Source organism: Oncorhynchus nerka, unplaced genomic scaffold (assembly GCF_034236695.1).
Source record: "Oncorhynchus nerka isolate Pitt River unplaced genomic scaffold, Oner_Uvic_2.0 unplaced_scaffold_809, whole genome shotgun sequence".
In the NCBI taxonomy this organism is placed as follows: Eukaryota; Metazoa; Chordata; class Actinopteri; order Salmoniformes; family Salmonidae; genus Oncorhynchus; species Oncorhynchus nerka.
This window is the reverse complement of record NW_027040443.1, coordinates 177,501-190,000: the sequence shown is the minus strand read 5'-3', so window position 1 is coordinate 190,000 and position 12,500 is coordinate 177,501. Positions and strand designations below refer to the sequence as shown.

The 12,500-nt window shown below is 47.0% G+C and overlaps 1 protein-coding gene across 1 annotated transcript in view; it reads right to left on the bottom strand.

Moving 5' to 3' along the window:
* Positions 1-12,500, bottom strand: part of LOC135571064 (protein diaphanous homolog 3-like) — a 187,595-nt gene that overhangs the window by 153,074 nt on the left and 22,021 nt on the right. Inside the window, exons 3-5 of the mRNA XM_065016871.1 lie at positions 9,781-9,900; positions 8,936-9,055; positions 8,318-8,447 (exon numbers count right to left, since the gene is read on the bottom strand). Coding sequence (XP_064872943.1) covers positions 8,318-8,447; positions 8,936-9,055; positions 9,781-9,900 — 370 coding nt within the window. The remainder of the gene's footprint in view (positions 1-8,317; positions 8,448-8,935; positions 9,056-9,780; positions 9,901-12,500) is intronic.

The window sequence follows — 12,500 nt, the reverse complement described above, 5'->3', positions numbered from 1 at the left end:
TGTGGAGGCTATATACAGGGTGTTACGGTACAGAGTCAATGTGGAGGCTATATACAGGGGGTACCGGTACAGAGTCAATGTGGAGGCTATATACAGGGGGTACCGGTACAGAGTCAATGTGGAGGCTATATACAGGGGGTACCGGTACAGAGTCAATGTGGAGGCTATATACAGGGTGTTACGGTACAGAGTCAATGTGGAGGTTATATACAGGGTGTTACGGTACAGAGTCAATGTGGAGGTTATATACAGGGTGTTACGGTACAGAGTCAATGTGGAGGTTATATACAGGGTGTTACGGTACAGAGTCAATGTGGAGGCTATATACAGGGTGTTACGGTACAGAGTCAATGTGGAGGCTATATACAGGGTGTTACGGTACAGAGTCAATGTGGAGGCTATATACAGGGTGTTACGGTACAGAGTCAATGTGGAGGCTATATACAGGGTGTTACGGTACAGAGTCAATGTGGAGGCTATATACAGGGTGTTACGGTACAGAGTCAATGTGGAGGCTATATACAGGGTGTTACGGTACAGAGTCAATGTGGAGGCTATATACAGGGGGTACCGGTACAGAGTCAATGTGGAGGCTATATACAGGGGGTACCGGTACAGAGTCAATGTGGAGGCTATATACAGGGTGTTACGGTACAGAGTCAATGTGGAGGCTATATACAGGGTGTTACGGTACAGAGTCAATGTGGAGGCTATATACAGGGTGTTACGGTACAGAGTCAATGTGGAGGCTATATACAGGGTGTTACGGTACAGAGTCAATGTGGAGGCTATATACAGGGGGTACCGGTACAGAGTCAATGTGGAGGCTATATACAGGGGTACCGGTACAGAGTCAATGTGGAGGCTATATACAGGGTGTTACGGTACAGAGTCAATGTGGAGGCTATATACAGGGTGTTACGGTACAGAGTCAATGTGGAGGCTATATACAGGGTGTTACGGTACAGAGTCAATGTGGAGGCTATATACAGGGGGTTACGGTACAGAGTCAATGTGGAGGCTATATACAGGGTGTTACGGTACAGAGTCAATGTGGAGGCTATATACAGGGTGTTACGGTACAGAGTCAATGTGGAGGCTATATACAGGGTGTTACGGTACAGAGTCAATGTGGAGGCTATATACAGGGTGTACCGGTACAGAGTCAATGTGGAGGCTATATACAGGGTGTTACGGTACAGAGTCAATGTGGAGGCTATATACAGGGGGTACCGGTACAGAGTCAATGTGGAGGCTATATACAGGGTGTTACGGTACAGAGTCAATGTGGAGGCTATATACAGGGTGTTACGGTACAGAGTTAATGTGGAGGCTATATACAGGGTGTTACGGTACAGAGTCAATGTGGAGGCTATATACAGGGGGTACCGGTACAGAGTCAATGTGGAGGCTATATACAGGGTGTTACGGTACAGAGTCAATGTGGAGGCTATATACAGGGTGTTACGGTACAGAGTCAATGTGGAGGTTATATACAGGGTGTTACGGTACAGAGTCAATGTGGAGGCTATATACAGGGGGTACCGGTACAGAGTCAATGTGGAGGCTATATACAGGGGGTACCGGTACAGAGTCAATGTGGAGGCTATATACAGGGGGTACCGGTACAGAGTCAATGTGGAGGCTATATACAGGGTGTTACGGTATAGAGTCAATGTGGAGGCTATATACAGGGTGTTACGGTACAGAGTCAATGTGGAGACTATATACAGGGTGTTACGGTACAGAGTCAATGTGGAGGCTATATACAGGGTGTTACGGTACAGAGTCAATGTGGAGGCTATATACAGGGTGTTACGGTACAGAGTCAATGTGGAGGCTATATACAAGGTGTTACGGTACAGAGTCAATGTGGAGGCTATATACAGGGTGTTACGGTACAGAGTCAATGTGGAGGCTATATACAGGGTGTTACGGTACAGAGTCAATGTGGAGGCTATATACAGGGTGTTACGGTACAGAGTCAATGTGGAGGCTATATACAGGGTGTTACGGTACAGAGTCAATGTGGAGGTTATATACAGGGTGTTACGGTACAGAGTCAATGTGGAGGCTATATACAGGGTGTTACGGTACAGAGTCAATGTGGAGGCTATATACAGGGGGTACCGGTACAGAGTCAATGTGGAGGCTATATACAGGGGGGTACCTAAACAGAGTCAATGTGGAGGCTATATACAGGGGGTACCGGTACAGAGTCAATGTGGAGGCTATATACAGGGGGTACCGGTACAGAGTCAATGTGGAGGCTATATACAGGGTGTTACGGTACAGAGTCAATGTGGAGGCTATATACAGGGTATTACGGTACAGAGTCAATGTGGAGACTATATACAAGGGGTACCGGTACAGAGTCAATGTGGAGGCTATATACAGGGTGTTACGGTACAGAGTCAATGTGGAGGCTATATACAGGGTGTTACGGTACAGAGTCAATGTGGAGGCTATATACAGGGTGTTACGGTACAGAGTCAATGTGGAGGCTATATACAGGGTGTTACGGTACAGAGTCAATGTGGAGGTTATATACAGGGTGTTACGGTACAGAGTCAATGTGGAGGCTATATACAAGGTGTTACGGTACAGAGTCAATGTGGAGGCTATATACAGGGTGTTACGGTACAGAGTCAATGTGGAGGCTATATACAAGGTGTTACGGTACAGAGTCAATGTGGAGGCTATATACAGGGTGTTATGGTACAGTCAATGTGGAGGCTATATACAGGGTGTTACGGTACAGAGTCAATGTGGAGGCTATATACAGGGGGTACCGGTACAGAGTCAATGTGGAGGCTATATACAGGGTGTTACGGTACAGAGTCAATGTGGAGGCTATATACAGGGTGTTACGGTACAGAGTCAATGTGGAGGCTATATACAAGGTGTTACGGTACAGAGTCAATGTGGAGGCTATATACAAGGTGTTACGGTACAGAGTCAATGTGGAGGCTATATACAAGGTGTTACGGTACAGAGTCAATGTGGAGGCTATATACAGGGTGTTATGGTACAGTCAATGTGGAGGCTATATACAGGGTGTTACGGTACAGAGTCAATGTGGAGGCTATATACAAGGTGTTACGGTACAGAGTCAATGTGGAGGCTATATACAGGGTGTTATGGTACAGTCAATGTGGAGGCTATATACAGGGTGTTACGGTACAGAGTCAATGTGGAGGCTATATACAGGGGGTACGGTACAGAGTCAATGTGGAGGCTATATACAGGGTGTTACGGTACAGAGTCAATGTGGAGGCTATATACAGGGTGTTACGGTACAGAGTCAATGTGGAGGCTATATACAAGGTGTTACGGTACAGAGTCAATGTGGAGGCTATATACAAGGTGTTACGGTACAGAGTCAATGTGGAGGCTATATACAAGGTGTTACGGTACAGAGTCAATGTGGAGGCTATATACAGGGTGTTATGGTACAGTCAATGTGGAGGCTATATACAGGGTGTTACGGTACAGAGTCAATGTGGAGGCTATATACAAGGTGTTACGGTACAGAGTCAATGTGGAGGCTATATACAGGGTGTTATGGTACAGTCAATGTGGAGGCTATATACAGGGTGTTACGGTACAGAGTCAATGTGGAGGCTATATACAGGGGGTACCGGTACAGAGTCAATGTGGAGGCTATATACAGGGTGTTACGGTACAGAGTCAATGTGGAGGCTATATACAGGGTGTTACGGTACAGAGTCAATGTGGAGGCTATATACAAGGTGTTACGGTACAGAGTCAATGTGGAGGCTATATACAAGGTGTTACGGTACAGAGTCAATGTGGAGGCTATATACAAGGTGTTACGGTACAGAGTCAATGTGGAGGCTATATACAGGGTGTTATGGTACAGTCAATGTGGAGGCTATATACAGGGTGTTACGGTACAGAGTCAATGTGGAGGCTATATACAGGGGGTACCGGTACAGAGTCAATGTGGAGGCTATATACAGGGTGTTACGGTACAGTCAATGTGGAGGCTATATACAGGGTGTTACGGTACAGAGTCAATGTGGAGGCTATATACAGGGGGTACCGGTACAGAGTCAATGTGGAGACTATATACAGGGGGTACCGGTACAGAGTCAATGTGGAGGCTATATACAGGGTGTTACGGTACAGAGTCAATGTGGAGGCTATATACAGGGGGTACCAGTACAGAGTCAATGTGGAGGCTATATACAGGGGGTACCGGTACAGAGTCAGTGTGGAGGCTATATACAGGGTGTTACGGTACAGAGTCAGTGTGGAGGCTATATACAGGGTGTTACGGTACAGAGTCAATGTGGAGGCTATATACAGGGTGTTACGGTACAGAGTCAATGTGGAGGCTATATACAGGGTGTTACGGTACAGAGTCAATGTGGAGGCTATATACAGGGGGTACCGGTACAGAGTCAATGTGGAGGCTATATACAGGGGGTACCGGTACAGAGTCAATGTGGAGGCTATATACAGGGTATTACGGTACAGAGTCCATGTGGAGGCTATATACAGGGTGTTACGGTACAGAGTCCATGTGGAGGCTATATACAGGGTGTTACGGTACAGAGTCAATGTGGAGGCTACATACAGGGGGTACCGGTACATAGTCAATGTGGAGGCTATATACAGGGTGTTACGGTACAGAGTCAATGTGGAGGCTATATACAGGGTGTTACGGTACAGAGTCAATGTGGAGGCTATATACAGGGTGTTACGGTACAGAGTCCATGTGGAGGCTATATACAGGGTATTACGGTACAGAGTCAATGTGGAGGCTACATACAAGGGGTACCTTGGGAAAATCCTCTGCATTATCATTAACTATCAGGGGATATGAGTCAACAGTAACCTTGGGAAAACCCTCTGCATTTATGATTACCAGCAGACTCGTACATTTCCTCAGTGAAAACAATGTACTGAACAAATATCATATTGGCTTTTTACCAAATCACCGTACGACAGACCACGTATAATTTTGCACGCCCAATTTTTCAGTTTTTGATTTGTTAAAAAAGTTTGAAATATCCAATAAATGTCATTCCACTTCATGATTGTGTCCCACTTCTTGTTGATTCTTCACAAAAAAATACAGTTTTATATCTTTACGTTTGAAGCCTGAAATGTGGCAAAAGGTCGCAAAGTTCAAGGGGGCCGAATACTTTCACAAGGCACTGTATGTAGAAATTGATGGAAAAGTGGTGTTGGTGGAAAAACATGTTCTTCGGCTTGCAAGCCGTAGTCTGGCTTTTTTATGGCAGTTTTGGAGCAGAGGCTTCTTCCTTGCTGAGCGGCCTTTCAGGTTATGTCGATATAGGACTTGTTTTACTGTGAATATAGATGCTTTTGTACCTGTTTCCTCCAGCATCTTCACAAGGTCCTTTGCTGTTGTTCTGGGATTGATTTGCACTTTTCGCACCAAAGTATGTTTATCTCTAGGAGGCAGAACGCTTCTCCTTCCTGAGCGGTATGACGGCTGCGTGGTCCCATGGTGTTTATACTTGCGTACTATTGTTTGTACAGATGAACGTGGTACCTTCAGGCGTTTGGAAATTGCTCCCAAAGATGAACCAGACTTGTGGAGGTCTACAATGTTCTTCTGAGGTCTTGGCTGATTTCTCTTGATTTTCCCATGATGTCAAGCAAAGAGGCACTGAGTTTGAAGGTAAGGCCTTGAAATACATCCACAGGAACACCTCCAATTGTCTCAAATGATGTCAATTAGCCTATCAGAAGCTTCTAAAGCCATGACATCATTTTCTGGAATTTTCCAAGCTGTTTAAAGGCACAGTCAACTTAGTTTATGTAAACTTCTGACCCACTGGAATTGTGATACAGTGAATTATAATTGAAATAATCTGTCTGTAAACAATTGTTGTATAAATGACTTGTGTCATGCACAAAGTAGATGTCCTAACCGACTTTCCTAAACTATAGTTTGTTAACAAGAAATGTGTGGAGTGGTTGAAAAATGAGTTTTAATGACTCCAACCTAAGTGTATGTAAACTAGTTTTAATGACTCCAACCTAAGTGTATGTAAACTAGTTTTAATGACTCCAACCTAAGTGTATGTAAACTAGTGTTAATGACTCCAACCTAAGTGTATGTAAACTAGTTTTAATGACTCCAACCTAAGTGTATGTAAACTAGTGTTAATGACTCCAACCTAAGTGTATGTAAACTAGTTTTAATGACTCCAACCTAAGTGTATGTAAACTAGTGTTAATGACTCCAACCTAAGTGTATGTAAACTAGTTTTAATGACTCCAACCTAAGTGTATGTAAACTAATTTTAATGACTCCAACCTAAGTGTATGTAAACTAGTTGTAATGACTCCAACCTAAGTGTATGTAAACTAGTTTTAATGACTCCAACCTAAGTGGATGTAAACTAGTGTTAATGACTCCAACCTAAGTGGATGTAAACTAGTTTTAATGACTCCAACCTAAGTGTATGTAAACTAGTTTTAATAACTCCACCCTAAGTGTATGTAAACTAATGTTAATGACTCCACCCTAAGTGTATGTAAACTAGTGTTAATGACTCCAACCTAAGTGGATGTAAACTAGTTTTAATGACTCCAACCTAAGTGTATGTAAACTAGTTTTAATGACTCCAACCTAAGTGTGTGTAAACTAGTTTTAATGACTCCAACCTAAGTGTATGTAAACTAGTGTTAATGACTCCAACCTAAGTGTATGTAAACTAGTGTTAATGACTCCAACCTAAGTGTATGTAAACTAGTGTTAATGACTCCAACCTAAGTGTATGTAAACTAGTGTTAATGACTCCAACCTAAGTGTATGTAAACTAGTGTTAATGACTCCAACCTAAGTGTATGTAAACTAGTTGTAATGACTCCAACCTAAGTGTATGTAAACTTCCCGACTTCAAATGTATCTTTATTGTCCCTTTTTGTATTTTAACAATTTGCACATAATGACATTTTGAAATGTCTTTATTCTTTTGGAACTTCCGTGAGTGTAAAGCTTATTGTTAATTATTAGTATATTATTAATTTAATTACACATTTGTTTATTATCTATCTGTTAACTTATGTTTCCCATGCCAATAAAGCCCCTTGAATTGGACTGAGAGAAGTGGTATGTTTCTGTGTGTGTTTACAGAGATAGTCAGTGATGGATGTTGAGAGTACTACTGGGCTCCACACTGCCTCTTATCATCCAATCAGACGGAGCCAAAAGCACAGCAGTCATATTGCCTGGAAGACCTGGAGATACGGCAGGAATATTACAATACAACAGGGGATTCTGGGAAAGAACCAGAGAATAGTCTGGGAGAGAGAACACAGTGTCTCTGGGTCTAGAACACAGTGTCTCTGGGTCTAGAACACAGTGTCTCTGTGTCTGGAGGTTAGCTACAGAGGTTAGCTGGCTAGTTAGCTACAGAGTTTAGCTGGCTAGTTAGCTACAGAGGTTAGCTGGCTAGTTAGCTACAGAGGTTAGCTGGCTAGTTAGCGACAGAGGTTACCTGGCTAGTTAGCGACAGAGGTTAGCTGGCTAGTTAGCTACAGAGGTAAGCTGGCAAGTTAGCTACAGAGGTAAGCTGGCAAGTTAGCTACAGAGGTTAGCTGGCTAGTTAGCTACAGAGGTTAGCTGGATAGTTAGCTACAGAGGTTTACTGGCTCGTTAGCGACATAAGTTAGCTGGCTAGTTAGCTACAGAGGTTTACTGGCTCGTTAGCGACATAAGTTAGCTGGCTAGTTAGCTACAGAGGTTAGCTGGCTAGTTAGCTACAGAGGTTAGCTGGCTAGTTAGCTACAGAGGTTTACTGGCTCGTGAGCTACAGAGGTTAACTGGCTCGTTAGCTACAGAGGTTTACTGGCTCGTTAGCGACATAAGTTAGCTGGCTAGTTAGCTACAGAGGTTAGCTGGCTAATTAGCTACAGAGGTTAGCTGGCTAGTTAGCTACAGAGGTTTACTGGCTCGTGAGCTACAGAGGTTAACTGGCTCGTTAGCGACATAGGTTAGCTGGCTAGTTAGCTACAGAGGTTAGCTGGCTAGTTAGCTACAGAGGTTTACTGGCTCGTGAGCTACAGAGGTTAACTGGCTCGTTAGCGACATAGGTTAGCTGGCTAGTTAGCTACAGAGGTTCGCTGGCTAGTTAGCTACAGAGGTTCGCTACTGCTATCAGCTGTTATGTTATCATAGTGTTCCTATTGCTGGTTGTAGAACGCATACTAGCATTTGAAAATAGTGCAGGAAAAGGGAATCCTGACATGGCAGACACATTTAAATATAGGTGTCGATCTCTGCCGGCTGTGGTGTGTGTCTGTCTCCTACCTCGGCTGGCTCTGTCAACATGCTGCAGGTCGTCAGAGAACTTGGTGACCTCTGGGAACTCCTCCTCACACACCGCAGCCAGGAAGTGGAGTAACGTTGACTTCTGGTCAGCTGACTTCGTGTCCTTCAGCTGGAATCACAAAAAGAGTTCACCCAGTCAGGTTACACCCTGTTACACCCAGTCAGGTTACACCCTGTTACACCCAGTCAGGTTACACCCTGTTACACCCAGTCAGGTTACACCCTGTTACACCCAGTCAGGTTACACCCTGTTACACCCAGTCAGGTTACACCCAGTCAGGTTACACCCTGTTACATCCAGTCAGGTTACACCCTGTTACACCCTGTCAGGTTACACCCAGTCAGGTTACACACTGTTACAGAGAGTAGTGTGTGTGTGTGTGTGTGCAGGTAGCCCCCTCCCACCTTGCAGAGGGAACCCAGGTCAAAGCCGTAGCTCTGTGCGTTGCGAGAGAGTAGTGTGTGTGTGTGTGTGTGTGTGTGTGTGTGTGTAGGTAGCCCCCTCCCACCTTGCAGAGGGAACCCAGGTCAAAGCCGTAGCTCTGTGCGTTGAGAGAGAGTAGTGTGTGTGTGTGTGTGTGCAGGTAGTCCCCCCACCTTGCAGAGGGAACCCAGGTCAAAGCCGTAGCTCTGTGCGTTACGAGAGCCTGCGTTCATGTAGTTGCCCAGCAGAAGAACCAACTCCAGCAGCCGGCTGAACCCCTTGCTCTTCCTCACCTACAACAACACCAACACCAACACCAATAACAACAACAACAACAACAACACCAACAACACCAACAACAATAACAACAACAACACCAACAACACCAACACCAACACCAATAACAACAACAACAACAACAACACCAACAACAACAACAACAATAACAATAACAACAACAACAACAGTCAGATGTTTTAGAACGGTACAAGGAAATCAAACAGCTCAACTTAGAAGAGGTCCCGTTTCAAAGCATTGTCTATATGTTATTGTTAACACAGAGAGACAGAGAGAGAGAGGGAGAGACAGAGAGAGAGGAGAGACAGAGAGAGAGAGGGAGAGACAGAGAGAGAGGAGAGAGACAGAGAGAGAGAGAGAGACAGACAGAGAGAGAGAAAGAGAGAGAGAGAGAGAGAGAGAGAGAGAGAGGAAGAGAGACAGAGAGAGAGGAAGAGAGACAGAGAGAGAGGAAGAGAGACAGAGAGAGAGACAGAGAGAGACAGATAGAGAGAGGGAGACAGAGAGAGACACAGAGAGAGAGGGAGACAGAGAGAGAGGGAGACAGAGAGAGAGGGAGACAGAGAGAGGGGGAGACAGAGAGAGACGGAGACAGAGAGAGACAGAGAGAGAGAGGGAGAGACAGAGAGAGAGGAGGAGAGAGAGAGACAGAGAGAGAGACAGAGAGAGACAGAGAGACAGAGAGAGAGGGAGAGACAGAGAGAGAGGATGGACCACTGACCTCTTCACAGGCTGCGTTAACAGCCATGATGTCTGGACGGAGGTTGTTGACCTGTTCATCAAACTGCAGCTTAAACAGGATGGAGTTGAGACGGGGCCGCAGTCGCTTCACACTGCTCATCTGGAGAAGAGGAGAGGGGAGATGGAGAGGGGGAGGAGAGAGTAGAGGAGAGGGGGAGAAGGAGAGGGGGAGAGAGGAGAGGAGAGGGTAGAGGAGAGGGTAGAGGAGAGAGGAGAGGGTAGAGGAGAGGGGGAGATTGAGAGGGTAGAGGAGAGAGAGGAGAGGAGAGGGTAGAGGAGAGGGTAGAGGAGAGGGGTGATTGAGAGGGTAGAGGAGAGAGGAGAGGGTAGAGGAGAGGGGGAGAGAGGAGAGGGGGTAAAGGAGAGGGGGAGAGAGGAGAGGGTAAAGGAGAGGGTAGAGGAGAGGGTAAAGGAGAGGGTACAGGAGAGGGTAAAGGAGAGGGTAGAGGAGAGAAGGAGAGGGTAGAGGAGAGGGGTAGAGGGGAGGGTAGAGGAGAGGGGTAGAGGGGAGGGTAGAGGAGAGGGGGAGAGGAGAGGGTAGAGGGGAGGGTAGAGGAGAGTGGTAGAGGGGAGGGTAGAGGAGAGGGGAGAGGAGAGGGTAGAGGAGAGGGTAGAGGAGAGGGTAGAGGAGAGGGTAAAGGAGAGGGTAGAGGAGAGGGTAGAGGAGAGGGTAGAGGAGAGGGTAGAGGAGAGGGTAGAGGAGAGAGTAGAGGAGAGGGTAGAGGAGAGAGTAGAGGGTAGAGGAGAGAGGGAGAGGGTAGAGGAGAGGGTAGAGGAGAGGGGGAGAGGGTAGAGGAGAGGGGGAGAGGGTAGAGGAGAGGGGGAGAGGGGAGAGGGTAGAGGAGAGGGGGAGAGGGGAGAGGGTAGAGGGTAGAGGAGAGGGGGAGAGGGGAGAGGGTAGAGGGTAGATGAGAGGGGGAGAGGGTAGAGGAGAGGGGAGAGGGTAGACGAGAGGGTAAAGGAGAGGGGAGAGGGTAGAGGAGAGAGGGTAGACGAGAGGGGGAGAGAAGAGAGGGTAGAGGAGAGGGGAGAAGGTAGAGGAGAGAGGAGAGGGTAGGAGGGGAGAGGGGGAGAGAGGAGAGGGGGAGAGAGGAGAGGGGGAGAGAGGAGAGGGGGAGAGAGGAGAGGGGGAGAAAGGAGAGGGGAGAAAGAAGAGGGGGAGAGAGGGAGAGAGGAGAGAGGAGAGGGTAGAGGAGAGGGGAGAAGGAGAGGGTAGAGGAGAGGGGAGAAGGAGAGGGTAGAGGGAGAGGGGGAGAGGGTAGAGGAGAGGGGGGGAGAGGGTAGAGGAGAGGGGGAGAGGGTAGAGGAGAGGGGGAGAGAGGGGGAGAGGGTAGAGGAGAGGGGGAGAGGGTAGAGGAGAGGGGGTGAGAGGAGAGGAGAGAGAGGGTAGAGGGGAGAGAGGAGAGGGTAGAGGAGAGGGGGAGATGGAGAGGGTAGAGGAGAGGGTAGAGGAGAGAGGAGAGGGTAGAGGAGAGAGGAGAGGAGAGGGTAGAGGAGAGAGGAGAGGGTAGAGGAGAGAGAGAGGAGAGGGTAGAGGAGAGAGGAGAGGGTAGAGGAGAGAGGAGAGGGTAGAGGAGAGAGGAGAGGAGAGGGTAGAGGAGAGAGGAGAGGGTAGAGGAGAGGGGGAGATGGAGAGGGTAGAGGAGAGGGTAGAGGAGAGGGTAGAGGAGAGAGGGAGATGGAGAGGGTAGAGGAGAGGGTAGAGGAGAGAGGAGAGAGGAGAGAGGGAGATGGAGAGGGTAGAGGAGAGGGTAGAGGAGAGGGTGAGATGGAGAGGGTAGAGGAGAGGGTGAGATGGAGAGGGTAGAGGAGAGGGTGAGATGGAGAGGGTAGAGGAGAGAGGAGAGGAGAGGGTAGAGGAGAGGGTAGAGGAGAGGGTAGAGGAGAGGGGAGAGGAGAGGGTAGAGGAGAGGGGGAGATGGAGAGGGTAGAGGAGAGAGGAGAGGGTAGAGGAGAGGGGGAGAAAGGAGAGGGTAGAGGATGAGAGGAGAAGAATACAGTCAATACCCTTAAACCCCCCAGAGTCAATACACATAGACCCCCCAATTCAGCCATAATAAGCAGGTGCACCAGGCACACAGTCAGAGTACAGAACACATTGGATACGTCCCAAATGACACCCCAGGTGATTTAATTTGGCCCCCGAGGTTTTCAGAGGGGACAAGAGTATTTCCATGCTGAGATATTTGTAATCAGATACAAATGTAAGCTTGGTTTGAAATGATTATGTTTCAGTAAAAGATTATATATGTTTGGGCTATTGGTAATAAGGTGACAACTTTCCACTTCACATTTCAAATCAATTACTTTCAGGACTTTGATTATTTTTTAAAGTATTTCAGTCCAATCCATTCGAGTCTTTCAATTCAATTTACGTAATAGCTACAGCAGGAACTCTTCGTTGCTAGGCAATAGCCATGGATTTTGGCAGCAATGATCTGATTTGGGATCAGGGCCGGCAAGTTAATTGGAGAGAGAGAGATGGAAATGGATAGAAAGAGAGAGAGAGAGAGAGAGAGAGAGAGAGAGAGAGATGGATAGAAAGAGAGAGAGAGAGAGAGATATGGAAATGGAAAGAGAGATGGAAATGGATAGATAGAGAGAGAGAGAGAGATGGAAATGGATAGAGAGAGAGAGGGAGAGAGAGAGAGAGAGAGAGAGAGACAGAGAGAGAGAGAGAGACAGAGAGAGATATGAGTG